Source organism: Sceloporus occidentalis, unplaced genomic scaffold (genome assembly GCF_023333645.1).
Source record: "Sceloporus occidentalis isolate IW3139 unplaced genomic scaffold, rSceOcc1.0.p SCAF_165, whole genome shotgun sequence".
NCBI lineage: Eukaryota > Metazoa > Chordata > Lepidosauria > Squamata > Phrynosomatidae > Sceloporus > Sceloporus occidentalis.
This window is the reverse complement of record NW_028317145.1, coordinates 9,575-37,487: the sequence shown is the minus strand read 5'-3', so window position 1 is coordinate 37,487 and position 27,913 is coordinate 9,575. Positions and strand designations below refer to the sequence as shown.

Genomic DNA, 27,913 nt, shown 5'->3' with positions numbered 1-27,913 from the left:
AATATTTGCCTTTCTATATAGTTTCTACATTTATCATTTTATAGGTTGGGGAGCTAAATTATTTTCTGAATTTTGCAGCACATAGTACACGAACTCAGAATCACAAACCAAGTGATTTATCTGAACCCACCAATTGAAGACTGTAGATATAAACTGTATCAAGAAATGTTCTCCTGGAAGATGGTCATTTTGTCCCTGCCCAGAATTCAGAGTCAGAGATATCAGGTAAGTGACTTATGACAGACTTGGGATTTAAAAATAATAAACTATATTTTATTTTTCTGACATCTTTGCTCATATGGATCTTTATTTTCTTGAAAAAGGTTGGTGTTCATTATGAGCTGTCAGAAGAAGAGAAATGTTACAGAAATGCTCTGACTCGAATGCCCGATGGACCTGCAGGTCTAGAAGAAGCCTATTCAGCTGTGATGGGCATAGTGACCGAGGTTGAGCAGTATGTTAAGGTGAGATAAAAACACCCATCGTTACAAATTGGTCTTTTTGTGGTCCACGCGCTTTAGTAGCCCAGGAGTAAATGGTTTGTTGTAATCATTTTGCATGTCACAGGTGTGGCTGCAGTACCAGTGCTTGTGGGATATGCAAGCAGAAAACATCTACAATCGTCTTGGAGAAGACCTGAACAAATGGCAGGCACTGCTTGTCCAAATCCGGAAGGCCAGAGGAACGTTTGACAATGCAGAGACGAGGAAGGACTTTGGACCCGTTATCATCGACTATGGCAAGGTCTGTTTGTGCCACGGTACCAGACAAGCTTTTGTGCGTTCTTGACTTTCCAAGGAAGCCAGCTCGTTGGCAACAATCTACCTTTATATTCAACTGCCCTTTATTCTTTCTTTTTTTGAACAGGTTCAGTCTAAAGTAAACCTAAAATACGATTCCTGGCATAAGGAAGTGCTGAGCAAATTTGGTCAGATGCTTGGACAAAACATGACAGAGTTCCATTCACAAATCTCTAAGGTATGAAAGATTTAGATACATTGCTGCTTCCAAATGCAATACATTTATCACTATTCTATCTAACTTTAACTCTTATTTCCAGTCGCGCCAAGAATTGGAACAGCATTCAGTGGACACGGCCAGCACATCAGACGCGGTGACTTTCATCACCTACGTTCAGTCTTTGAAACGAAAGATCAAGCAGTTTGAGAAACAAGTCGATGTAAGTTTTGTTTTATTTGGTTTTCATCTCACTGGCAATAAAACTTCAGTGCCTAGCGACGCTACTTAATGAGCCAAATGGTCCACAATTCAGAGCTTTTGCTATAGATCCCTATAATGCTGCACAACATGCAGGGACTAGTTGGTAAAAATCACTCCTGGCAAACTTTATATTGTTTGGGCTGGATTTGCTGTAAGGAGGGTTACACACATGAACGCAGCGACAATAATCAATAGGGGGGGTGAGCTAGAGCACCCAGTAGACATGACAAAGGACACCAGTGTTTCACATTCTGCCTTTAGTGTGTAATGGCTGTACATTGTATGTGGAGGCTGTCAGTGTGACTTGTGGATGGTTTTATTCCTTTAGCTTTACAGAAATGGGCAGCGATTGCTGGAGAAGCAAAGATTCCAGTTCCCCTCTTCCTGGCTGTACATTGACAATATTGAGGGAGAATGGGGGGCGTTCAATGACATCATGCGCCGTAAGGATTCTGCTATTCAGCAACAAGTGGCAAACCTGCAGATGAAAATTGTTCAGGAGGACCGGGCGGTGGAAAGTCGCTCCATTGATCTGCTGACTGATTGGGAGAAGACCAAGCCTGTGGGGGTAGGATTCTGTTTCCATGTGATTTGAGTTAAGAGCAATCTGTATGTGGAATGCACATTTTATGTATAGAGAGCGAGCAGTGTCTGAATATTGTGTGAAGGCCTCTGAATTGTCATCTAAACGTATTAACAAAGTAAGTATCTTCTAACAATGCTCATTCCTGTGCTTTAGGGAAGCTTGCGTCCTGAAGACGCTTTGCAGGCACTCACGATATACGAAGGAAAGTTTGGCCGACTCAAAGATGACCGCGAAAAATGTGCCAAAGCCAAGGAAGCCTTGGAGTTAACAGACACAGGACTCCTGAGCGGCAGTGAGGAAAGAGTGCAGGTAGGTTTTGTTTTTCCCCTTTTTTTTCCTCCCATAGCGCTAGAAATGTCATATTGTGTGCAGTAAACACATTCTAGATTAAGTAGCAAGGATTGGCCTGGGACGGGGCTCACCTGTTCATCCTTCACAAACTGCTTCATTTATATTTAGTGAAGAGGATTTGTTTTCTGTGAACTCCAGGTAGCCTTAGAAGAACTACAAGATCTGAAGGGCGTCTGGTCTGAGCTCTCCAAGGTGTGGGAGCAGATCGACCAAATGAAGGAGCAGCCATGGGTGTCGGTTCAACCTCGTAAGGTATGTAACCTCTGAAACTTTGGTTGCGATACAATGCCATTTCCTTCGCTGCTTATGTTAAATTTTGCCATCCAGTTGAAACTTTGTCTGATTTTGGCATTTTTACTGTTTTACAAAGTTATTTTGTGCTTTCAGCTGCGGCAAAGTCTGGATGGACTCTTAAACCAGCTGAAGAACTTCCCTGCCCGTCTGCGCCAGTATGCATCCTATGAATATGTGCAAAGGCTCCTAAAGGGTTACATGAAGGTATTTTTTTTTTTAATTGTATTATTGTTCTCTTTAACACCATGCTTGTCAACTCTTTGCCTTTGTTTGTTTTTTTGTTTTTTTTCTGTGATGTACTATGTGTTCCTTTTCATTTTATTTTAACAGGTAAATATGCTCGTCATTGAGCTGAAATCTGAGGCTTTGAAAGACCGCCACTGGAAACAACTTATGAAGCGGCTGCACGTAAACTGGGTTGTGTCAGAACTTACCCTGGGACAAATCTGGGATGTGGATTTGCAAAGGAATGAAGCGATCGTCAAGGATGTTCTGCTTGTCGCACAAGGTGAAATGGCCTTGGAGGAATTCTTGAAGCAGGTATGTATATTAAATTCATTATATAAATAGTGTATGTGTATAATATATATATTATAGCATACACTATTTATAGCTCAATTACTATTTGTGTAATTGAGGTTCACCTCCACATCTTCTCATGGTATATAAAGTAGCCGGTGGCCAGTTTTGGTAAAAAGGCCAGAACCAGATCTGGTAACTGACTCGGAACCCATTTACTATTAAAGATACGTTATTTCCAAACAGTCACTCAAAAATATATTATGAATTCTCTTTCCAGATTAGAGAAGTTTGGAATGCATATGAACTGGACTTGGTCAATTATCAAAACAAATGTCGCCTCATCCGCGGCTGGGACGATTTGTTCAATAAAGTCAAAGAACATATCAACAGCGTGTCCGCCATGAAGCTTTCTCCTTACTACAAGGTAAAACCTTGTCCAAGAATACTGGTGTTTTGCTTTATTCTTTGTTTTATTATTTATCGTTGTAAACTCTTTTTGAAATTAGGTTTTTGAGGAGGATGCACTGAGCTGGGAAGACAAACTCAACCGGATCATGGCTCTCTTTGATGTGTGGATTGATGTCCAGAGGCGTTGGGTGTACCTGGAGGGCATCTTCACCGGTAGCGCGGACATAAAACACCTGCTTCCTGTTGAAACTCAGCGATTCCAGAGGTATTTTCCGTAAACTGCATGTATGCAGGGTATGTAGGGTACGCTGTTCTCTTTGTTTTCTTTTCTGTTTTCCTATAATCAACTGTCCCTTTCTTCTTTCTGCAGCATCAGTACAGAGTTCTTGGCTCTTATGAAGAAAGTCACCAAGTCGCCGCTTGTTATGGACGTCCTCAACATCCAAGGCGTTCAGAGGTCCCTAGAAAGACTAGCAGACTTGCTGGGGAAAATCCAAAAAGCCCTGGGAGAATATCTGGAAAGGGAGCGATCCTCGTTCCCACGGTGAGAGTTCTACAACATGGCCGTGAAATGTGATATCTTACTTTTTTTTTTTTAATTATATCCTGGCTGCAGTTATATAAATGTTTTGCTGAATCTGTCACAGAAGCTGAAATTTGTGTCGCGCTTCATCATATCCCTATTTATGATTTTGTGAAATCCTGTGTAGCCTGCGACTGTATTAAAAATGTGCAGAATTCATACACCTGAATCCTGCAATACTTCTCCAGCCGTTTATAACTTCCTTGTATAACGTCTCAAGATATAACATTTATATGAGTATTTTTCATCTCCATCTATGCAATATTTAGTTTCTACTTTGTTGGTGATGAAGATCTTCTGGAAATTATCGGGAACAGCAAGAATGTTCCCAAACTGCAGAAGCACTTCAAGAAAATGTTTGCCGGTGTTTCGAGCATCATCTTAAATGAGGATAGCACAGTTGTTCTTGGAATCTCATCTCGAGAAGGAGAAGAGGTAAAAAAAAAAAAAGGGATTTTATAACAATAAGGAAGAGTAACCCACTGATGTGTCTAGTGTATGAATGAAACAATTCATGCGGTGTATAAAACCTAATCTTATGTAGCCCATGTGATGAAATACTTTCTTTGTTACAGGTGCTCTTCAAGACACCGGTGTCAATCACTGAACATCCCAAGATTAACGAGTGGCTTACACTCGTAGAAAAAGAAATGAGGGTGACTTTGGCAAAACTGCTCGCCGAATCGGTCACAGAAGTTGAAATTTTTGGCAAATCCAAATCAATCGATCCCGCCACTTACATATCCTGGATTGACAAATATCAGGTATTTATTCTATAGAGCTGTGCAATGGGTGCGTTTGCCGTATATCCCAAGAATGTAATGTAACCGTTGTCATTGTCTCTTTTAGGCTCAGCTGGTTGTCCTCTCTGCTCAGATCGCGTGGTCAGAGAATGTGGAATCGGCCCTAAACAGCATTTCTGGTGGCGGAGCGGATGCCGGTGCGGTGCAGGCCGTGCTCACCAACGTGGAGGTTACCCTGACTGTGCTGGCAGATTCCGTGCTGATGGAGCAGCCACCTCTGCGCAGGAGAAAACTGGAGCACTTGGTAGGGCATATGTGCATATACATATAATTATATCTATATCTGTGTGTTTGTATTTATATATACAATATAGTGTGTATGTGTGTGTGTGTGTATATCTAATCTAGTCCTCAGACTTTTATATTAAGCCAGTTTAGTTCGTGTGGATTAAACCTGAACTGGAGCTTTAGATAATATTTCAAACTATATACATTTTGTCATTCGTTTGATTTCTGTAACCATTTTCTGTGTTTTAACTATTGAAATGCTTGTTCCACAGATTACAGAGCTGGTGCACCAGAGAGATGTTACCAGAACGCTCATTAAAAACCGAATCGACAACCCCAAGTCCTTTGAATGGCTGAGCCAGATGAGATTCTACTTTGATCCTAAACAGACGGATGTCTTGCAGCAGCTCTCGATCCAGATGGCCAACGCCAAGTTCAATTATGGCTTTGAGTACCTGGGAGTTCAGGACAAACTGGTGCAAACTCCTCTCACTGATCGCTGCTACTTGACAATGACCCAGGCCCTGGAGGCGAGACTCGGAGGTTCACCCTTTGGTGCGTGATTACCCTTTTTAGTGAAATGTGCTCTGTCTTCGCTTTCTTCATTTGTATTATATGCTTTCGTTGTCTTCTGTAACATACTGTCTTCCTTTCTGTTTTTATTCTTGCCTCCCTTATATTTTCTGCCTCTCTGATGGCAATGAGCCGTCCATTCATTGGTGTCCATTACACCTAAAAATGCTGTTGAAATGTCTATACCTGTTCACTTAAAATGACTAATTACTTTTGGTTAAACTTGCTCTATAAACATGCTGTTTCTGCAAACAGGTCCTGCTGGTACTGGAAAGACCGAGTCAGTTAAGGCCCTCGGTCACCAGCTCGGACGCTTCGTGCTGGTTTTCAACTGTGATGAAACCTTTGACTTCCAGGTAAAAATAAATTAAAAAAAAAACCCCATTTATTTCAATGTTCATGAACAAGGGTTTTTCATATTTATCTCATATTCAGAGAATTATACTTGATGTGATCTTTTGTTTTTCCAAAGTAATTTTTTGTTTTGTTTTCTTTCTCCCATTTCAGGCCATGGGTCGTATATTTGTGGGACTTTGTCAAGTGGGAGCTTGGGGCTGTTTTGATGAGTTTAACAGGCTTGAGGAGCGCATGCTGTCTGCGGTATCCCAGCAAGTGCAGTGTATTCAGGAGGCTCTGCGAGAACACTCCAATCCAAACCGTGACAGAAGTGAGTCGTTGGAGATTTGTTGTGCTGCTTAGGTTTTGTTCTGGACCGGCATTAAACGTAGCTTGGCCAAAAACTCGTCGAGGTCCTTATTTTAGAATCTGTAAATTATGTGTCCAGTGGGAACATTCGTTTCAAAGCCTCTGTTTGGGGTGGAATAGTTCATTAAATAGATACAGATGGCACTGAGTCCAACTATAGTCATGGATAACTTCATACCTTTAAATTTTTAGGTCTTACTATCATGTGTGAACTGCTGAATAAACAAGTGAAAGTCAGTCCTGACATGGCTATCTTCATCACCATGAATCCTGGATATGCTGGCCGATCCAACTTGCCTGATAACTTGAAGAAACTCTTCCGAAGCTTGGCCATGACCAAGCCTGACCGCCAGTTGATCGCGCAGGTCATGTTGTACTCTCAAGGCTTCCGAACTGCTGAAATACTTGCCAACAAGATCGTGCCATTCTTCAAGTGAGTATATGCATGTTGCTTTGCTTTGCGTTATTGTAGAAGGTTTATCTGGCTAGCTGCTATGAACTCCACAATACCTTTTTGTTGCTAAATGACAATGGAAGGGATCTGATGGTGACCGTATGTGCTTTTTTTTCAGGCTGTGCGATGAGCAGCTTTCATCTCAAAGCCATTATGACTTCGGCCTGAGAGCACTAAAAAGCGTCTTGATCAGTGCTGGTAACGTGAAACGAGAGCGCATTCAGAAAATCAAAAAGCAGAAAGAGGAACGTGGCGAGGTTGTCGACGAGGGAGACGTTGCAGAAAACCTTCCAGAACAAGAAGTAGGGTTTTTTGGTTTTTTTTTGGTTTGGTTTTCCTTCTAGCTCTGGCTGCTGTTTGTCTAGTATCTCATAACCCAGCTGACCTCGGGGCAAAAGACACAGATTTAGCTACTATCCTTAAATATTACCGCTACCCTTCAGAGACTTGTTTCATGCTATGGCGGGTGATTATATTTGGATAGTTCTGGGTATTCCTAGTGTCTTACAGGCCTCTAACAATCCAGCCATTATTTAGATCTATTCTACTGACATTGTCTTCTGTATCATAAACCAGTATTTTTGTTTTTTTTGTATTTTTTTTCCCCCCCTTCTTCCTTTTTTAAGATCTTGATCCAAAGTGTCTGTGAAACAATGGTGCCGAAATTGGTTGCAGAAGATATTCCTCTGCTGTTCAGTTTGTTGTCTGACGTTTTCCCTGGGGTCCAGTACCACCGCGGAGAAATGACTGCCCTTCGAGAGGAGCTGAAGAGAGTGTGCCAGGAAATGTACCTTACATATGGCGATGGAGAAGAAGTTGGTGGCATGTGGGTGGAGAAGGTACAGAGCTCCAGAGCGACTTGTCAGTTTGGAAAGTTTTTGCGTAGTAGGGAACACTTTTTCTATTTTTGGTTTTCGTCTGTTTCAGGTCTTGCAACTGTACCAGATCACGCAGATTAACCATGGCTTGATGATGGTGGGCCCCTCTGGAAGCGGGAAAACCATGGCCTGGAGAGTTTTGTTGAAAGCCTTAGAAAGACTGGAAGGGGTTGAAGGGGTTTCCCACATCATTGATCCCAAAGCTATCAGTAAAGACCATCTGTATGGCACGCTGGATCCAAACACCAGGGAATGGACCGACGGTCTCTTCACACACGTTCTGAGGAAGTAAGTCTAAGTTGGGCAGACTGGACGGGCCTACTGGTTCTTATCTGCCGTCGCTTTCTACGTTTCTAAGTTCGGCATAGTTTCTTAGAAAACACTGTTTAAAGCCCTCTCATCATACTCTATTCTTGAGTGTCTGCAGCTGTTCTAGTAACTACTTGCTACATTGCTTAGTGACTTGTAATATTAATAGATTTAATGTAATTTTGTGAAAATTTGTACTGCATAGTTGCCCATTCTGTAGGCTGGAACATAAAACTGTTATAACATCTTCTCCCCACACCCCTCTTCTCAGGATTATCGACAATGTCAGAGGAGAGCTACACAAACGTCAGTGGATTATCTTTGATGGTGATGTTGACCCAGAATGGGTTGAGAATCTGAATTCCGTATTGGATGATAACAAACTTCTGACCCTTCCCAACGGAGAACGTCTCAGCCTCCCACCAAACGTAATTACAGATTTTAGCATGTCATAACGTAAAAATAAGTATTTTAAATCAATATATATATATATATATATCTGCCATATTTGCTCGATTATAAGACGAGTTTTTTTCCAGAGCAAATGCTTTGAAAAATACCCCTCGTCTTATAATCAGGGTTGTCTTATAATCAGACCTCAAATAGGTCTGATTATGAGACTAAGATCCAGATCCCCCGCAGCGATGCTGGGGACCTGGATCCTCCTGTGTTATGCCCCCCCCTCCAACTTACTTGCCTGGACTAAGCACCAGGGGCTCAGATGCAGGGGACCTGGATCCTCCTGTGTTATGCGCCCCCCCAACTCAGAAGCACCGGTAAGTTTGGAGGAGGGAGGGGGAGTGTTAAATGGGGGGGTGTAAGGCATTTCTGGAGGCAGAGTGCTCTGTGAAATGCCTTTTAACCCCTGAAATGCCTTTTACCTCCCTATATGCCACTCTGCCCCATAATATGCCTTTTAACCCCCTAAATGCCAGAGTGGCATATAGGGGTATAAGGCATTTCTGGAGGCAGAGTGGCACATAGGGGGTCAAAAGGCATATCATGTGGCACAGTGGCATATAGAGGGTTAAAAGGCATATCATGGGGCACAGCAAATACGGTATATATATAATTTACTCTATCTGTTCTGCGATGTTATTTGCTACATTTACAATCATTGCTTCTTCCTGTAGGTGCGGATAATGTTTGAAGTACAGGACCTGAAATATGCTACTTTGGCAACCGTGTCAAGATGTGGCATGGTCTGGTTCAGTGAGGATGTCCTGAGCACAGACATGATCTTCAACAACTTCCTGGCCAGAATGCGCAGCATCCCGCTAGACGAGGGAGAAGACGAGGCTCAGAGAATGAGGAAGGGCAAAGAAGATGAAGGTGAAGAATCTTCGTCTCCAATGCTCCAGGTACAAATTGGGGGGGGGGGGGGAGTTTTCGGGCTGTGGTATCGTATGTGAAAGTTGCAGTTAGGAATGGCGCTTTATTATTTTTTCCTTCTGCTATAGATTCAGAGAGATGCAGCGACTGTGTTGCAGCCTTATTTCACATCAAACGGTCTGGTAATCAAAGCTCTTGAGCATGCCTTTAAATTGGAGCACATCATGGATCTCACTCGCTTGCGCTGCCTGGGGTCATTGTTCTCCATGTTGCACCAGGCCTGTCGCAATGTTGCCCAGTACAATGCCAACCATCCGGACTTTCCGATGCCCATTGAACAATTGGAACGCTACATACAGGTAACGGATGGGGGAGAAATAGTGCTGTGTTTTTTGTTTTGTTTTTTATTGTTCTGGTAAACGTGTATTTGTTCTAAACAGCGTTACCTTATCTATGCCGTTCTGTGGTCGTTCTCTGGAGATGGTCGTCTAAAAATTAGGGCTGAGCTGGGTGAATATATCAGGAGAATTACAACCATTCCACTGCCGACTACGCCCAATATACCAATCATCGATTATGAGGTATGAAATAGTAAATGCACCTCTGGTCCTCTATCTTTTTGTTAAGATCTACTTAATTGATGCCCATGGATCAGCTCATGTTAAGACAAACGGACTCAGAAGTCAGTGATCATGTAAACTATTTCTGCAGTAACATAATAGCTAGCATTAAAAGCAGCACATGTGTTAACCAGCAACTAAGTGACTGTAAAAGCTGGGGGAAAAGATAGCGTTTGGATTTTTGTATCCCTTTATTCCTTTACGTTTGTGGCTCTTTTAACCACTTAGGTCTCCATTAGTGGAGAATGGGTGCCGTGGCAGGCCAAAGTGCCTCAGATTGAAGTTGAAACCCACAAGGTGGCAGCGCCCGATGTTGTCGTTCCTACTCTGGATACCGTCCGACATGAAGCTCTGCTTTACACTTGGCTGGCGGAACACAAGCCGCTTGTCCTCTGTGGTCCACCTGGGTCTGGCAAGACCATGACTCTATTCAGCGCCCTGAGAGCTCTACCAGACATGGAGGTAAAAGATCCTGTGATGTCTGGGAAATATCCCAACATTTGTATGGTAGCAGAAGCCGTTAAGTTGGCATTACCGTTCCATTTTTCACCTTTTGGAAAACGTTTTATGTTGGTATGATATGAAGCATTCTGAACGACATTATATAGCCTTTTTACAGACTTCCATTCTCGTTACAGGTTGTCGGGCTGAACTTCTCCAGCGCTACCACACCAGAGCTCTTGCTTAAAACCTTCGATCACTACTGCGAATACAGAAGAACACCAAACGGTGTAGTACTGGCACCGGTGCAGCTGGGAAAATGGTTGGTGCTCTTTTGTGACGAAATTAACCTGCCAGACATGGACAAGTACGGAACACAGAGGGTTATATCTTTCATCCGGCAGGTACTGCTTGCACAGGTCTTCGTGACTTGCCTGTTGTAATGGGTGGCAGCTGTGATAATCGCAGCTAATTCCCTTATTTGATTTTTTTATTTTTTTTTATTTTTAGATGGTTGAACACGGAGGATTTTATAGAACCTCTGACCAAACATGGGTGAAGCTGGAGAGAATCCAGTTTGTTGGCGCTTGTAACCCACCTACTGACCCTGGAAGAAAGCCTCTGTCTCACAGGTAAAGGACAATAGAGAAATGGAAATGGGTCGGTTGCAAAGAGGTAGTCTTCACCTAAACTAGAATAGAATTGTTTTTGGGGTGTATATGCCTTGTTGGGTTTTGTAGATCACTTTTTACTCCAGGTCTGAACGAGGATCTGTCAACTACAATGAATTTCTGTTGGACGGGTTGGTTAAGGAGCCATGGGCTCCTCATCCTTTTGGACTTAAGATTCCATTTTACTCTGTACAATGGTGGCATTTCAATATCGATCATAAACGATTGTGCGCACAGAACATTTAATCGTATTTCTTTGACTCCTGTTTAGGTTCTTGCGTCATGTACCTGTAGTTTATGTAGATTACCCAGGGCCAGCATCATTGACCCAGATTTATGGAACGTTCAATCGTGCAATGCTGAGACTCATCCCCTCTCTGCGCACGTACGCAGAACCTCTAACCGCAGCCATGGTGGAATTCTACACCATGTCACAGGTACGGAACCTTTTTGCTACCGGTTTATTGTATGGCGCGAGAATTTGCTCAAATGGGGAAATAGTCGAGTGGGTTTATAAATGTGAGCTTTTCTGCTGTCTTGAAGAGTCTAACAAATGGGTTTATTTTTCCAATTACTGTATTTCAGGAGAGATTTACGCAAGACACTCAGCCGCATTACATCTACTCGCCCCGTGAAATGACCCGGTGGGTGAGGGGTATCTTTGAAGCATTGAGACCCCTTGAAACCCTCCCTGTCGAGGGTCTCATCAGAATCTGGGCACATGAAGCCCTTCGGCTCTTCCAAGACAGGTACTGTTACTTGCCTGCCACGCCGATGCATGTTAAATCTGAACCGTGTGCCATGCAGAACCACCAAATGGCTGCTTTATTTTAATCAGACTTGTTGAAGATGAAGAGAGGCGCTGGACGGATGAGAACATTGACATGGTGGCCCTGAAACACTTCCCAAATGTGGAAAAAGAAAAGGCGCTGAATAGGCCCATTCTGTACAGCAACTGGCTCTCCAAGGTACTGGATATGCATGTGTGTTTTATATTTGTGGGTTGTGTTGTGTTTTATATTTATTTGTGTGTTTTGTTTCAACATTGTAGGCAATGATTCTAAATTTGAATCCAGCCGTAGGTTATTTCTACCGCCCTTCTATGTTCTTAATGCTATTATCAGCTTGGTCTTAAATATTTTGAGTGCTATGGATGATCAATACTTTCCAGTAAATTCCTCCCCTCTGCTCACAAAGAACTAAACTAAGAATCTTCATACATACCGAACGATTGTTGCAACGATTAATCCATCCTCTTACAGGATTACATACCAGTTGATCAAGAAGAACTCAGGGACTATGTGAAAGCTCGTCTGAAGGTCTTCTATGAAGAAGAGCTGGATGTGCCCCTCGTACTGTTTAATGAAGTCTTAGACCATGTCTTGAGGATTGACAGGTAAGGCTTACCGCAGAACATCTAGTGTATCCCGGGGGGGGGGAGCATGCCGGTCATATGACAGAAGTGTCTTTTGTGTGTAATATGCCATATTAATTGCCTTTAATGCGCCTTTTAACCTGTTTCTTGTTAACGTCAAAAAGGAACACCACCCCGCTTTTATTTTGATTTATTTGACGCAATTTGAGATGTTATCGTAAGATTTGTTTTGTTCTCCCCTATGAAGAATTTTCAGACAGCCACAAGGTCATTTGCTTCTCATTGGAGTGAGTGGAGCAGGGAAGACGACTCTCTCACGCTTTGTCGCCTGGATGAACGGTTTAAGCGTTTATCAAATTAAGGTACTTTTTTTTTTTTGTTTGTTTGTTTTTTTTGGGGGGGGGGACCATATTGGTCTTTAGCTAAAATGGTTTCAATTAATCATGAAATTAATCCAGGTGCACCGCAAGTACACCGGAGAAGACTTTGATGAAGACCTGAGAACTGTGCTGAGGCGTTCGGGCTGCAAGAATGAGAAGATTGCGTTTATCATGGATGAATCCAACGTGCTGGATTCAGGGTTCCTGGAACGCATGAACACGCTACTAGCCAACGGAGAGGTACGTTTTGTGCACGCCATCACACCTTTGTTAAGAACCCAAGATCGGTGTTCACATCCTTTTTATTTAAAAAAAATAGGTTCCAGGATTGTTTGAGGGTGATGAATATTCAACGCTAATGACACAATGTAAAGAGGGAGCCCAAAAAGAAGGCTTGATGCTGGATTCTCATGAAGAATTGTACAAGTGGTTCACCAGCCAGGTCATTCGTAATCTCCATGTGGTCTTCACCATGAATCCATCCTCGGAAGGCTTGAAAGACAGGGCTGCCACATCCCCAGCTCTGTTCAACAGGTCTGTTCGTTTGATTTGCCCCGGGAATGAACTTGGCATCCTTCAGCCGTATGACTGGGAACGAAGCTAACATTTACCATTTTCCTTTACTTAAGGTGTGTGTTGAACTGGTTTGGCGACTGGTCGACGGAAGCACTCTACCAAGTTGGCAAGGAGTTCACTAGTAAGATGGACCTTGAGAAGCCAAACTACGTTGTCCCGGACTACATGCCGGTGGTGTACGACAAGCTGCCACAGCTGCCATCTCACAGAGAAGCCATTGTCAATGGCTGTGTGTTTGTCCACCAAACCCTTCATCAGGTACCAGCCTCGGTCTTCTAACTTGTAGATTTATTCACACTTCAACAAAAGCAGAATTTCATGAAATTAAATTCCTTCCACTTGAATGCCACCTCTGATATTTGTGATTAGTCTCTGTTTTTGTTTTATACATATATATATATATATATATTTATATTTATTTTTTTTCCAGGCCAATGCTAGGCTAGCAAAAAGAGGAGGGAGGACAATGGCAATTACCCCTCGTCATTACCTGGACTTCATCAACCACTACGCGGATCTGTTTAACGAGAAACGCAGCGAGCTGGAGGAACAACAGATGCACTTGAATGTTGGTCTGAGAAAAATTAAAGAAACTGTTGATCAGGTAAACGTATTCGCATGTATCGGGTACATGTAGAGACTCGGCGATTCCTTATTCATGGTGACGGAGCTGAGCCGTTACTCGACAGACCCTGTTAACTTCAGCTGCTAGAAATGTATCGTTCTGTTAGGCAGATTTATTGTGGAATAAATACGGAGTTATTAATATTTATGGCACTGAAATAAAATGTAGGTGGAAGAGTTGCGCAGAGATCTCCGAATTAAAAGCCAAGAGCTGGAAGTCAAAAATGCCGCTGCTAACGACAAACTAAAGAAAATGGTGAAAGATCAGCAAGAAGCTGAAAAGAAAAAGGTACGTTTTGTGTTTGTTTTGCTTTTTGGGGTTTTTTTTTTTTTTTCTTTTTTTCAATTATCCAACACGAGTCTTGGGATTTACAGTGTTACCACGCCGGCCGCTTTTATTCTGCAGGTGATGAGCCAGGAGATTCAGGAACAGTTGCACAAGCAGCAGGCCATCATTGCAGACAAGCAGATGAGCGTGAAAGAGGATCTGGACCAAGTGGAGCCTGCGGTCATCGAGGCTCAGAATGGTACGTTCCGTGAACGGTAGCGCATGCGCGGGGTATCGGTCACACATATTCAACCTGTACAACAGATAAACTCTGGGTTATATGATAGATCTGTTTGTAAAAAGACAACGAGATTAAAATGTAGTGTGCACTCAGCATCCAGCATCAGAACATATATCTGCACAGGAATCCTTAGCTTATTAGTTTGAATGATGTTCTGCACAGGTGTGCATTAGATGTTAAGGAAAATGTCTCGGTTTGAGATGTTGCAGGAAAACATTTATTCTTGTAAATCCTAACATCTGCATCATTCAGTTATCCCACCCCTGCTTTAATTTCAGTGCATTAGCTTCATATCCATTTCTGGGGTTTAGGACGGGGATTGCCAATTGTGTAACATATTTGTTTATACTGTCATCAAATGACGTTGCTAATCACATTTTCACGCTTTTTGTTTTTATTCTTTCTCTCCTCTTGTCTTTCTCCTTCTTTCTCCCCTCTTGCCTGTGATTGATCTACTTTGATCGCCTCGGTTAGCTGTTAAGTCAATAAAGAAGCAGCACCTGGTAGAGGTCCGTTCTATGGCTAACCCACCAGGAGCGGTGAAACTGGCTCTAGAGTCTATCTGTCTGCTGCTGGGTGAGAGCACCACAGACTGGAAGCAGATACGCTCCATCATTATGAGGGAGAACTTCATCCCGACTATTGTAAACTTTTCTGCAGAAGAGATCAGGTGATGAACTGAATCGCGTCCAACTGCTGCTGGGGGTACAAAGCAATTGTTCGTAGATTGTTCTAAATAATACGTCGGTGTATTCACAACTTCTACTGCAAAATTTTTTAAAAAAAACACCCTATAGGTCCTGCGTTTTATTAAATGGATACTAGCAAGTGAGATGATCAGTGGCAAGGCACAAATTGAGCCGGACCATAAACTATGCTGCCACATAAGGAATGTCCTTGGGTCAATCTCTTCCATCTTAATGAACCAAACTGAGGCATACGTTGGCCAAAGACCACGTAGCGGTAAAATTACAATTTAAAATGTTTGATGTCGGATATGTTGAACTAAAATTGCTTCAACCCTCCCAGCAGTGGTTTGTAAATGCATTAACCCAAGTGTCGTAACGCTGTTTTCACCTCCTAATAGCGGTGAGCTCTATAAAAAGACACCACCTTGTTGAAGTTAAAGCAATGGCCAACCCTCCTGCTGCCGTAAAACTGGCCTTGGAGTCTATCTGTCTTCTCTTGGGCGAGGAGACCAATGACTGGAGACAGATCAGAACCATTGTGGTCAGGGATAATTTCATCGGCAACATTCTCACTCTTAACCCTGAAGATTTAAGGTATTTCCGGTATAATTGAAACCCACTGGAATTAAGCGCTGTTTGTCTCGGTGTCACAAAATGTACCGAAAGTCAATAAAATAAATAACGGGGCTCACCCGGTACGGCTTACGTCAAAGCTATAGAATTCAAGCTCGTGCATTTTCTGGGGGAACCTGTGCTGGACGGATACAAGTGTTGCCCGCACCGCAGGTTTATCAGCCTCCCGAAACCACCGGTTTACATATTAAGATGGCAACTTAAAAATTCCCAACACTCTGCTAGACGTAAGTCTTATTGGACAGAGCCACGTTATTATAGCATGATTGGCGCACTTTAAAACAGCAAGGGTTACCAATCAGAGTATAGCAGGGGGATTTGATTATTGCTTCTGTTCTTTGCCTGCTTTTTTTCCTTTTTTGTTAATTAAATTAGACCTGCCTTCCGTCGGAGCGTCTCTGAAGGAACGGGTCACGCCGTATAACTAATCAATGATCCCGGTGTGTTTGGATTCCCCATCTTGTATATCACAAGCCGTAATAGAAGCATTTTCCAAGCTGCACCTTATTGTGTCTCAGTATTCACAGATTGGATACCTGTTCATAATCCATCCGGGACCTCCTTTAACACAATGCTGTGGGCAGTTTAGTTGTAGGGCAATCAAACGGTTAAAGGAGAGAAATCTCCACTTCTGCTTTGAAAGAGAACTCAACATTTATCGTTTTTTAAAGGAAACCGCTGCTCACGTTTGCGCTTTAAATGAGAATTTTTAATACACGGCAAAGTAAATCGAGCCATCCAGCCGAGGTCTCCAAATCTCGTGAAGACTGAGATTACACGTGCTAGTTCTGAAAAACGATTACATTTAGAACAAAATTATTCAATCGCCCGGTACTTCATCCTGGAAACCAAGTTCTTCTATAACACGTGCTTTCTTATTTTGTTAGTGATGCCATCCGGGAGAAGATGAAGAAGAATTACATGTCGAACCCAAGTTACAATTATGAACTTGTAAACAGAGCTTCGTTGGCTTGTGGCCCTATGGTGAAATGGGCAATTGCACAGGTAGGCTTAATGGGTAAAAGGAAAGCCCATGTCTACTTAATCGCCATCTAACCTCTACATCGCAGCCATATAAACATAACGGGACGTGCTGTGTCTGCCCAGACCGCAGGGTGCAGACTGGTTATAATGCTAACAAACTGCAGGACTGTGTGTGTAGATTGGGGGCAATTAATTTAATATGTAGGGTTACTATGATCACTATACGTAATCAGGGACTGTTCATTACTTGGCAAAAAATCCTAAATACATCTATGTGTAGCAAACGAGGCGTATGGGACAACTTACACCTTGTCTCTCTAAGTATATGCCTTCTGATTTTATAAGACAGACTAGTTCTATTGCATGATGCTGGCTACTTCAAGGCAGCAAGCACTGGCCCTTGCAACAGCAAGTATAGCTAAAATGCATAGGAACTTAAATCAGAGAAGGGTGTACGATGCAAGCTATTGGGTCCTGTTGAGGATTAAGGTCATGTGGTAGTCTCCAAATGATTCCCCCAGAAAGAGTGAGGGGTTTTAAATTTGGACACGGGGTTTAAGTCAAGGAAGCAGACCTAGCTGCGGGCTACATATTCCTCTCTGTTATCGGGAAACGGAGGATTCTGATTCTTTTGGGTTGCAGCTGAACTATGCCGATATGTTGAAACGCGTCGAACCTCTGAGGAATGAGCTGCAGAAACTGGAGGACGACGCCAACGACAACCAAGCAAAGGCAAACGAAGTGGAGCAGATGATTCGTGACCTCGAGGCTAGCATCGCGCGCTACAAGGAGGAATATGCCGTCCTCATTTCTGAGGCTCAGGCAATCAAAGCGGATTTGGCAGCCGTGGAAGCTAAGGTGATCATACGTGTTCTCTGTGAAATCATCTTGGATAATAACGTTGGCGTGTCATTTTGCAACTGTTAATATGCCAGCATCTCTCATCCAATGGACTGTTGTGTACCAACAATATCTGTAAAAGCTTTTCCTATCCTGAATTTTTGCTGACTTTACATTTACTTGCACAGGTGAACCGCAGCACGGCCCTCCTGAAAAGCTTATCTGCGGAACGTGAAAGATGGGAGAAAACCAGCGAAACGTTCAAGAACCAGATGTCCACCATTGCTGGCGACTGCCTGCTCTCTGCTGCTTTCATCGCATACGCTGGGTACTTCGACCAACAAATGCGTCAGAATTTGTTCACGACGTGGTCTCATCATCTGCAGCAGGCCAATATCCAGGTAAGACAGGATGCCTATTACTATATATATTAATTATATTTTAATTTAATTTTCAAGATACTTTTTTTAATCTTTGCATGAATACAAATCCATGACTCCAGACCCGTCAAGATAATTGGATAAACTAAAATGAAAACACGATTTATTTACATGCTATGCCGTTTTTTTGCTCCAAAATTTTATTTCCACTTCTAGTTCCGCACAGACATTGCAAGAACCGAATATCTCTCAAACGCGGATGAGAGACTTCGCTGGCAAGCAAGCTCCCTGCCTGCGGATGATCTGTGCACGGAAAATGCGATCATGTTAAAACGCTTCAACAGGTATGTATTTTCCAGGTCCCCAAGACCAGTGCTTTGGACCCCGGTGTGTTGCTCATTCCCCCCGGTAATTCTTTGTAGTAGTTTGGAAAGACTTGGCGCAGCATGATGTGAACAAGTAATTTGGGTACCAAAAAGTATAGACCTGCAAGCACACGTTACAACAGCTGAAGATCACGGCGTATGAATGGATTCATGGAACAGGAGCAAAATACAGAAATCACGTTTTTACATCTCTTTAGGTATCCTCTGATCATCGATCCCTCAGGCCAAGCTACTGAGTTTATCATGAATGAATACAAAGATCGCAAAATAACCCGCACCAGCTTCTTGGATGATGCTTTCAGGAAGAACTTGGAGAGCGCGTTGCGTTTTGGCAACCCGCTTCTCGTTCAAGTAAGTCTAGCTCCTGGAATCCAACTGCATTTACCTTCCTTAAAGGGGAAAAAAAACACATGCAGAATTTATCATATCATAACTATGCTCATTCGCATTACTACATATTTTTATTTATCTTTTTTAGGATGTGGAAAGCTACGACCCCATTTTGAATCCTGTCCTTAATCGTGAGGTCCGCAGAACTGGTGGCAGAGTGCTGATCACTCTTGGAGATCAGGATATAGATTTGTCTCCATCGTTTGTCATCTTCCTTTCGACCAGAGATCCAACAGTACGTGGCCTTCAGTAATTGACGTCCTGGTGTATTCGTAATCTCTTCTGTTGCTAACTTTCCCTTTCTCCGTAAGGTTGAGTTCCCCCCAGATCTCTGCTCTCGGGTGACGTTTGTTAACTTCACGGTGACCCGCAGTAGTTTGCAGAGCCAGTGTCTCAATGAGGTATTGAAAGCTGAAAGACCAGATGTAGATGAAAAACGATCTGATCTCCTTAAACTGCAAGGTACAACTTCCAGCAAGCGATAAACACGGTCCTGATTAAACTCTCAGAACTTTCCATTCAGCTACTAAACGTATTCTTTACCATTTAGGTGAATTCCAGCTTCGTTTGAGGCAGTTGGAGAAGTCTCTGCTCCAGGCCCTCAACGAGGTGAAGGGCCGCATCTTGGACGACGACACCATTATCACTACCTTGGAAAACCTGAAAAAGGAGGCAGCAGAGGTCACTCGTAAGGTCGAAGAAACCGATATTGTCATGCAAGAAGTCGAGAACGTCTCGCAGCAGTACCTGCCGCTCTCCACGGCCTGCAGCAGCATCTATTTCACAATGGAGTCCCTCAAGCAAGTAAGTCATGCAATCCGAGTAGAAAGGCTCATCAAACATGAGGACGAACATTGTATTTAGCAATTGTTTTTTAAAAGCTAAATGTAATGACCAAAGTAAAATGGGTTTCATTAAAGGAAATTTTCTATGCAGTAAGTCCTTACAAGCAAGAAAAAGTCCGCCTGTGAGCTGAACACCATTCTGGCCAACAGAGCCCTTTAGACGCGTGGAAGTTACCGTAAACACATGGCTGAGTGATATTTTTTTTTTGTTGCAGATACATTTCCTATACCAGTATTCGCTGCAGTTTTTCCTGGATATATACCATACTGTACTCTACGAGAATGCTAATCTGAAAGGGATCACGGACCACACTCAGCGCCTTTCTGTGATCACCAAGGACCTCTTCCAGGTATGATGAGAAGTTTGCTTCACCGATATTCTTACATATTTATCTTTTTGCTTCTTGTTGTATTTTTATAACTTTTTATTTGAAGCTAGTGTTAAATCTAAGAAAAGTGATGCAAGCTGTGAGCCAAGCTGATGAGATTGTAGTTGATTGCAACTTTTTTCCCCTCTCTTGGTAGGTTGCGTTTAACAGGGTCGCCAGGGGAATGCTGCACAATGACCACCTGACATTCGCCATGCTCCTCGCCCGCATTAAACTGAAGGGAACCATTGGGTAACGATGCCACCCCTTTCTTGGCTACAGTAACTTGTTGGGGGAATTACATTTTTGGTTATTTGTGGCACTAGCGGGTTATCTTGCATTGTAGACCTAAGTAAGGCCTGGATCCCAGTGGACTGATCTACTGGAAGTCAGTTAGGACACATACATAACACACAACTTTTTTGAAACGTCACTTAATAGTACTTTGGATTGACAGTAGATCAAGGTCTGTGTGTGCTGGGTGTTTAACATATTTAATGTAAAAATACAGTATACTGACGGACCCCCACAACTTAAACATGCAAAAGTGATGAATCGTTGGAAACCTGTTAGGAAAAGTGCTATTATTATTATAAAGAGATTTATTATCGTTTCTATGCTCTTACCAACACGGCAATAAACTCTATTTCAGGGAGCCTACTTACGACCTGGAATTCCAGCACTTCCTGAGGGGACGAGAGATTGTCCTCGGTAACTCCACCGTACCCAAGATGAATGGTCTAACCGAAGAGCAAGTAGAGGCCATGATACGCTTGAGCAACCTGCCTGAATTCAAGGATATCATGGCAAAGGTCGAAGCTGACGATGTGAGTTTCTGGTATATTGCCGGCTTTATCACACACAATAGCTAACGTGCCAAGCCTTTCTCATACATCGTAATCTACTGTCTGTATCTGCAGCAATTCTGCATATGGTTGGAGAGCAGCTCCCCAGAACAAACTGTGCCGTACATTTGGAGTGAAGATAAACCAGCGAGTGAGTGGGGTTTTTAATAGTTTTATCATTCAACATCATACTTTTAAGTTAAATGTGTAACGGTGCAGGCTCCTCTCCTCTGTCCACACCGGCACGTTTTAACATGTGTTATGATATTGTCAATTTTCCCCAAGTGTGATAGTGCTACGTAATCAGCTTCCACTCTCAATACAATATAATTTCAACGTAAAACCTTTTCGTGTTAGCTCCTTGTAAATTGTTTTATGACCATACAATGTGGGGCATGGGTGTGAATCCATAGTCAGTCTTCATACAATGTTGACCCTCCACCAAAAAAAAAAATAAAAAAAAATATATATATATATATATTTATTTTTTTTTTATCATTTTCATCCAAACATCTCTTCTCAATGGTACCCAACAGTGACTGGTGTGCCATTTAATGTATTCCGGATTATATCTATGTAGTAGGCGTTGTGGCTATGAGATGTTTCTGGTGATAGTAGAGTTAGGTTTCCCATGTGTTTACCATTGAATTGTTCTCCCCCCCCCCCTCTAGCGCCCATAGGGCAGGCCGTCCACCGCTTGCTCCTTGTCCAAGCCTTCCGTCCAGATCGCCTGCTGGCCATGGCACATATCTTCGTTTCCACCATTCTGGGTGAATCCTTCATGTCTGTCATAGACCAGCCTCTCGACCTGGCACACATTGTGGACACGGAGGTAAATACACACCACCCTCTGCTTTCTAGTGCCCCCAGAATTATATGCTAGAAATGGCTAATCCACGATGAATTCATCTATAGGTAAAACCCAGCACCCCAATTCTGATGTGTTCAGTTCCTGGGTATGATGCCAGTGGTCGTGGTGAAGATCTTGCAGCTGAACAGAACACCCAGATTACATCCATTGCCATTGGTAGGTGATGAGGATTTCCTTTTAATCTGTTAACTCTTAAAGCTTTGCACTTACCAGCCGGGCTCTCTCCACCTAATGTATTGGTCTGTCTTAGTCCGTCAATTCTAGTCTTGTCAGACCCCTTGAATATATGTATTGTATCAAGCGCTGCATAAACTGTTGGCGATATATAAATAGAAAATATTATTATTAAAGTAGTTTTTCTCTTCCTATTCACTTTCATTGTGTCCTTTTAGGCTCAGCCGAAGGCTTCAACCAGGCGGAAAAGGCCATAAACACAGCTGTCAAGTCAGGCAGGTGAGTCCATCTACAGTTCAATGAAAAACTATATCTGTAAATACAAGGAATACGGCGTTGTTACTGCAGGAGAAATACAAATTGTAAAATCAGCGGTGAGCCACTTTATATACATGTTCCTCTGCATTTGGAGCATTGATGAAAGTGTGAGTGGAGATCTAGTGTGCTTTATTTGTTCCGCGTTTGTCGCAGGCATAGCTGTGTGTTTTAGCCGTGTACTTTTCATGTTCTAGATGGGTGATGCTGAAGAACGTGCATCTGGCCCCCGGCTGGCTCATGCAACTAGAGAAGAAACTGCACTCCATGCAGCCGCACGCATGCTTCAGGCTCTTCCTCACTATGGAGATTAACCCCAAGGTAGGACTCGCCGCTTGGCTCTTGTGTTTTTCTTTAGCCTTCAAAGCTTCCCATTGATGAATAGGGGTTTGTATTTGCAGGTTGAGTGATGGGGGGGGGGGGGGGTCTTTATCCTGCATATTTAAACTACAGATATGATTGTCTCCTATTTCAGGTGCCGGTGAATTTACTCCGTGCCGGACGCATCTTTGTGTTTGAGCCACCTCCTGGTGTAAAGGCAAACATGCTGAGAACATTTAGTAGCATCCCTGTGTCCAGGATTTGTAAAGTAAGTATATACCCCTGCGTGATGTACACGACACTTCCTGGTCTCTCACTTTTTCTCTTATGGTTATTTTAAATGTGAATGCAGCTGTCTCTATAAGGGGGGGGGGTAACTTTTTTGGTAGATCACAAGCTTATAGATATTTTAATTCGTAAAGGCAGAGGATAGCACTTCATCATGATGTATGTGTATGTCTTATTTACTGTTAAATGGGGGCATTTAATGAACTGTTTGAAGGCTTTATGTATCTAATTGTGACGGGCCTCGGGTACACCCGTCAATTCTTAGTTGCTTCCTCCCAGAACCACAAGGGTTAACCACTTCCAGCTGTAGCCTATACTAGCGGGGAAGGGAGTTGGAATGCGGCTTGGATTCTTGGGTGAAGGAGCACCGTAGTTCCCCGAAGCGTAGCTGAATCCGGTGCTGTAAATGTCCTGAGAAGGACAGCGAGTGATCCAGCAAGCCCCTGAAGCATTAGACAAGACTAATGTCCATGGAAGTGACACGCTTTATTGGGAAACACACAGGCTTATATACAGGTTAGGTGATAAAAAGGTCATAAATCAGGACACATCTTCCCGCCCTGCCCAGACAGTCTGGCGCCGTGCTTAGGCTACCGAGCCCCGCAATGTCCGTATACATTTGTTCATCGTTCTCGGAGTGATCCCGATGGCGCAGCGGCGATCTTAGGGGTGCCGAGGGGGCGGTCGGGGACCAGGAAGATCTGGTCCAAAAAGCGACATGATCGGTCAACGGGGTCCCGAGCGACAACAGTTTAAAGTTTCCCCGGGACGAACCGCGAGATAGCCGGCACGCGTTCGGCAGGCGCGCCGGCCGTTTTCCGCTCCTCCGGAAGTCCCGGCGACCAGGCATCCAGGGGAGGCTTTTCCCCCGAATTGGTCTTGCTCCGTACCCCACCCCCGGTGGGTTAATAGCAAGGTAAATGGTGCAGTAAGTGAGGGCTGATGGCGTCCGGGATACGAGGGGTTAACGTATGAGGGCAGGGCATGTGGGACATGGACAGGGGCAGCACGGGAGGGAGAACAAAGGCACAGAAGACAGACACACAGATAGATATACATAACAACCACAACAATGATATTAAACTGCATTTTTCAACCCAGGTTTGTGACACTAATGTTTTTCTTTCTCTTTAGCCTCCCAATGAGCGCGCCCGCTTATATTTTCTCTTGGCCTGGTTCCATGCGATCATTCAAGAACGTCTGCGCTATGCACCATTGGGCTGGTCCAAGAAATACGAATTTGGAGAATCTGATCTTCGTTCTGCTTGTGACACGGTGGACACCTGGCTAGACGACACGGCTAAGGTAAGCGTGTGCGTGTATAATATAAATACTCATGGAGTATTATGCTGGAGAATTGCATTTTTAATCTAGATTTTTTTTTTTCCTCCCTAAAGGGCCGTCAGAACATTTCTCCAGATAAGATTCCATGGTCTGCCTTGAAGACCCTCATGGCTCAATCTATTTATGGTGGCCGAATTGACAATGAATTTGACCAGCGTCTTCTAAACACTTTCCTGGAGCGGCTCTTCACCACCTCCAGCTTTGACAGTGAATTTAAACTGGCCTGCAAGGTTGATGGACACAAGGATATCCAAATGCCAGATGGCATCCGGTAACTTCTTCTTTCAAATATAGAACACGTTCTGCTGGTCTGCTACGTCTAGGCTGCCTTGTGCTCTCCTACAAACTACTATAATGAGATTGTGATTTTGGTTTTTTTCCCCAGGCGCGATGAGTTCGTTCAGTGGGTCGAGTTACTCCCGGACGCACAAACGCCGTCCTGGCTAGGACTTCCCAACAACGCCGAGCGTGTCCTCCTCACCACGCACGGTAAAACGCTCATTCCTTTCTGCTGGGCTCCTCATAAGTTTCTATTCATTCCTCAAACCTCCTTACCAAGCCATTCACCTGACTAAATGTGATTCCATTGTCTGTTTTTTGGCTTCAGTCTGGTTTGAAACCATCCGTTTTCATGTTTTAGATTAACCCTGCTTTCTCTGTCCCGTTTCATCTTCCAGGTTTTTAACGCCTTTTGTCTTCATATCACCTCTGTGTACTGACCAATGTGTGATTGAACTAGCGACTTTCTTGTATGTCCCTTTTCAACCATGCATTGCATACTATGTCTCAAAACCGTCATCTCATCCTTCAATAGTCTTGTATTTTCTTTGCGTATCTCTGACCAATCAAGTTGCCTGTTCTCATTTTTCCCCTTAAACAATGTTTTGTGGGTTTTTTGAGCACCATTGCTTATGTTGGTCCAATTTCCCTTTTCAAATCCCTAAGTTTCAATTTAGATATTTCTATTTTTTGTTTGATTTAGCAGATTTCAGTCAGCACTTTGTATTCTTCCTGTCTTTTTTGTTTTTGTGGGGTTTTTTTTTGTCCCCCTTTCTTTTGCTTTACGTTCGTCCACATTTTTCCCCCTCTCTGCGGTTCAGGCATTGACATGATCAGCAAAATGCTGAAAATGCAAATGTTGGAGGATGAGGATGACCTAGCGTATGCAGAAACCGAGAAGAAACAGAGAACCGATTCTACATCCGATGGTCGCCCGGCCTGGATGAGAACTTTGCACACAACAGCCGGCAACTGGCTTCACGTTATTCCTCAGGCTCTCAATCATCTGAAACGAACTGTGGAAAATATTAAGGTCAGACCCGCCACTTAGTATCGTTACACGGCTTCTTCCGTATTCTTTCTATGAATGGAGGGGACGTTGGATAACTTGTTTCTATCAGACACATGCAATGAGGAGACCGTATCTATGTTACAGGGCTGTAGAAACGGCATACAAATAAAATGCATAACTTGTGATATCTCATATTTAACTCATAAGTATAAACAATTACGGGAGGTAGACTTGACTGGCTTTAACACATTGTTTTTAGGGTCTACATACAAATAAGTTTCACTCCTTATACTCTTTCCATCATAGGATCCACTCTTCAGGTTTTTTGAACGAGAAGTCAAGATGGGAGCGAAGCTTCTCCAGGACGTACGCCAGGACCTTACAGATGTCGTGCAAGTCTGCGAAGGAAAGAAGAAACAGACAAATGATCTGCGCACGCTGATCAATGATCTGGTGAAGGGTAAGGGAGAATATTGTCTTCAAAAAACAGACTGATGATGGGGGGGGGGGGGGATTAAACCCTATGATGGTAGCTCATTAAAGCCTATAACTCTACCGTAGGCTTGTGCAGAAACACGTATTGCTACTACAGCAGTGCTTTGTCTTTTTTTATTGAAGGTATCCTGCCACGGAGCTGGTCACGTTTCACTGTCCCCGCTGGAATGACCGTCATACAGTGGGTAGCAGATTTTAGCGACCGTATCAAACAACTTCAGAGTATCTCACAAGCCGCTGCAACCAGTGGGGCGAAGGAATTGAAGGCAAGACTTCATAAAACTTTAATATTTAATAAAGGATCCTAAACCGGCCTTGGGTTTCCACGTTGTAATAAGAAGGCAGTTGGATTGTTCGATGGCACGTTAAACCTGTTGTATTTTTCTCTTTCACTTGCTTTATTTCACAGAACATTCATGTGTGGCTCGGTGGCTTGTTTGTCCCAGAAGCTTATATTACGGCCACAAGACAGTATGTTGCCCAAGCCAACAGCTGGTCTCTCGAGGAGCTCAGCCTGGAGGTGAGCATGACGACCTCCCAGAACGCAGTGCTGGATGCCTACAGCTTCGGAATCACAGGTAATTTTGGGGCATTTCCAAAATTGGGGCATTTTTAAAATTGGATTATAACTCAATTTGTACTTGGTGTTCAAGGGTATTATAATTTGTTCATATATTGATGAGCAGCTGCATGGAATCTGCACCAGTGTGGACAGAACACGCTCTTTGACTATAACACTACACTTTTTGCTGGATTTGGGGTGAATTACTGTATTGTGCATTACATATCATTACAAACTGGTTTCTTTTGGGCTTCAGGTCTGAAACTCCAAGGAGCAACTTGTATTAACAACAAACTGGCTCTTTCCAACGCCATCTCCACCGTACTGCCGCTGACACAGCTGCGCTGGACCAAGCAGACAAATGCCGAGAAGAAAGCGAATGTGGTCAGTACCGAAAACACCAATAAATGAAATCTGTCTAATGTGTGGTTTTCCTGCTACAAAAACGTGCAGCAAAACCCTCTTTATTCTTTTTGAGGCAGTTCTGGGTAAAGTGTTTAAGATGTGAAGCAGTCTCTGCAGAAAGAAATAGAACGTGAGGAGCCTCTGCATGGCGATAAGACTCGTGACGAGTGTAATTTTGTTCTTCTGCTGGGTTTTAATTACATCTTGCACTCCAGAACTCTTCAAGGAGCTACATTAATATCTTCAATTGCTTGGGTTGGCTGAGAATAATGGGTGTTGTAATTCAAAAACCATATTATTGAGTTTTGACACGTAAAACCATGTTTCTCCTTTCCTCACCAGGTGACCCTGCCCGTCTATCTGAACTTCACACGAGCCGATCTGATCTTCACAGTTGATTTTGATATCGCTACAAAGGAAGATCCTCACAGCTTCTATGAACGTGGTGTGGCCATTCTGAGCACAGAGTAAACGTGAAGCATTTAACTGTTCAGGATATGTTTCATTGTTTTCTCCAGATTTGTGTTATCTAGATTGAAAAACTAATATTGTGATGGATTAGAGTGATGTGAGAAAAAAAGCACTGAAAGCTGAATTTCGAAGGAACAGTGAAAAGTAGAAACAAGGATGGTTTTAAATGTGGGCTTCTAAGTGATGGAATTGGCAGGTTAAATTAATACGAGGGATGGTTAAGTAAGTTCACAAAGAAAAAAAAAATGAATGAAAAGAGAAATTAGATGTCTTGTCCTGTAACTGTTTATTTTAAGCGAATAAAATGTATGACCTGATACATTTGTTTTTTTCCTTTTTTGACAAATTTCCACGCTTGAAGCGATGATTTGAATCATAAGTCTAGATTGTGTTACTGATGCACTAACATCTCATACCACTTCCATATTTTAGAAGAATAAATCCCAAGTAGCCAGTTTATTCCTCTATTAAAAGGTTAATGGTGACCCAACCTGGTTCCATGTGTCCCTGCTG

General features: G+C 43.1%; 1 protein-coding gene across 1 annotated transcript in view; it reads left to right on the top strand.

Moving 5' to 3' along the window:
- LOC149279450 (cytoplasmic dynein 1 heavy chain 1-like) overlaps positions 1-27,400 on the top strand; it is a 32,929-nt gene extending 5,529 nt beyond the window's left edge. Inside the window, exons 11-78 of the mRNA XM_089501178.1 lie at positions 79-225; positions 324-464; positions 568-744; positions 868-978; positions 1,061-1,180; positions 1,550-1,789; positions 1,961-2,116; positions 2,297-2,410; positions 2,546-2,656; positions 2,783-2,992; positions 3,252-3,398; positions 3,481-3,647; positions 3,753-3,926; positions 4,235-4,400; positions 4,541-4,729; positions 4,815-5,012; positions 5,269-5,551; positions 5,825-5,925; positions 6,077-6,236; positions 6,467-6,707; positions 6,847-7,030; positions 7,355-7,567; positions 7,656-7,894; positions 8,187-8,343; positions 9,049-9,276; positions 9,376-9,606; positions 9,688-9,828; positions 10,096-10,329; positions 10,506-10,712; positions 10,819-10,940; positions 11,251-11,416; positions 11,565-11,728; positions 11,818-11,947; positions 12,242-12,375; positions 12,602-12,716; positions 12,813-12,974; positions 13,054-13,268; positions 13,364-13,568; positions 13,741-13,914; positions 14,104-14,223; positions 14,341-14,461; positions 14,978-15,173; positions 16,713-16,830; positions 17,452-17,667; positions 17,838-18,050; positions 18,246-18,373; positions 18,613-18,766; positions 18,894-19,040; positions 19,117-19,267; positions 19,356-19,609; positions 19,866-20,000; positions 20,176-20,270; positions 20,671-20,845; positions 20,939-21,014; positions 21,535-21,695; positions 21,779-21,890; positions 22,127-22,187; positions 22,421-22,544; positions 22,699-22,812; positions 23,967-24,137; positions 24,230-24,447; positions 24,562-24,665; positions 25,277-25,488; positions 25,774-25,927; positions 26,086-26,228; positions 26,372-26,540; positions 26,781-26,908; positions 27,272-27,400. Coding sequence (XP_089357304.1) covers positions 79-225; positions 324-464; positions 568-744; positions 868-978; positions 1,061-1,180; positions 1,550-1,789; positions 1,961-2,116; positions 2,297-2,410; positions 2,546-2,656; positions 2,783-2,992; positions 3,252-3,398; positions 3,481-3,647; positions 3,753-3,926; positions 4,235-4,400; positions 4,541-4,729; positions 4,815-5,012; positions 5,269-5,551; positions 5,825-5,925; positions 6,077-6,236; positions 6,467-6,707; positions 6,847-7,030; positions 7,355-7,567; positions 7,656-7,894; positions 8,187-8,343; positions 9,049-9,276; positions 9,376-9,606; positions 9,688-9,828; positions 10,096-10,329; positions 10,506-10,712; positions 10,819-10,940; positions 11,251-11,416; positions 11,565-11,728; positions 11,818-11,947; positions 12,242-12,375; positions 12,602-12,716; positions 12,813-12,974; positions 13,054-13,268; positions 13,364-13,568; positions 13,741-13,914; positions 14,104-14,223; positions 14,341-14,461; positions 14,978-15,173; positions 16,713-16,830; positions 17,452-17,667; positions 17,838-18,050; positions 18,246-18,373; positions 18,613-18,766; positions 18,894-19,040; positions 19,117-19,267; positions 19,356-19,609; positions 19,866-20,000; positions 20,176-20,270; positions 20,671-20,845; positions 20,939-21,014; positions 21,535-21,695; positions 21,779-21,890; positions 22,127-22,187; positions 22,421-22,544; positions 22,699-22,812; positions 23,967-24,137; positions 24,230-24,447; positions 24,562-24,665; positions 25,277-25,488; positions 25,774-25,927; positions 26,086-26,228; positions 26,372-26,540; positions 26,781-26,908; positions 27,272-27,400 — 11,073 coding nt within the window. The remainder of the gene's footprint in view (positions 1-78; positions 226-323; positions 465-567; positions 745-867; positions 979-1,060; positions 1,181-1,549; positions 1,790-1,960; positions 2,117-2,296; positions 2,411-2,545; positions 2,657-2,782; positions 2,993-3,251; positions 3,399-3,480; positions 3,648-3,752; positions 3,927-4,234; positions 4,401-4,540; positions 4,730-4,814; positions 5,013-5,268; positions 5,552-5,824; positions 5,926-6,076; positions 6,237-6,466; positions 6,708-6,846; positions 7,031-7,354; positions 7,568-7,655; positions 7,895-8,186; positions 8,344-9,048; positions 9,277-9,375; positions 9,607-9,687; positions 9,829-10,095; positions 10,330-10,505; positions 10,713-10,818; positions 10,941-11,250; positions 11,417-11,564; positions 11,729-11,817; positions 11,948-12,241; positions 12,376-12,601; positions 12,717-12,812; positions 12,975-13,053; positions 13,269-13,363; positions 13,569-13,740; positions 13,915-14,103; positions 14,224-14,340; positions 14,462-14,977; positions 15,174-16,712; positions 16,831-17,451; positions 17,668-17,837; positions 18,051-18,245; positions 18,374-18,612; positions 18,767-18,893; positions 19,041-19,116; positions 19,268-19,355; positions 19,610-19,865; positions 20,001-20,175; positions 20,271-20,670; positions 20,846-20,938; positions 21,015-21,534; positions 21,696-21,778; positions 21,891-22,126; positions 22,188-22,420; positions 22,545-22,698; positions 22,813-23,966; positions 24,138-24,229; positions 24,448-24,561; positions 24,666-25,276; positions 25,489-25,773; positions 25,928-26,085; positions 26,229-26,371; positions 26,541-26,780; positions 26,909-27,271) is intronic.
- Positions 27,401-27,913: the final 513 nt, after the last annotated feature.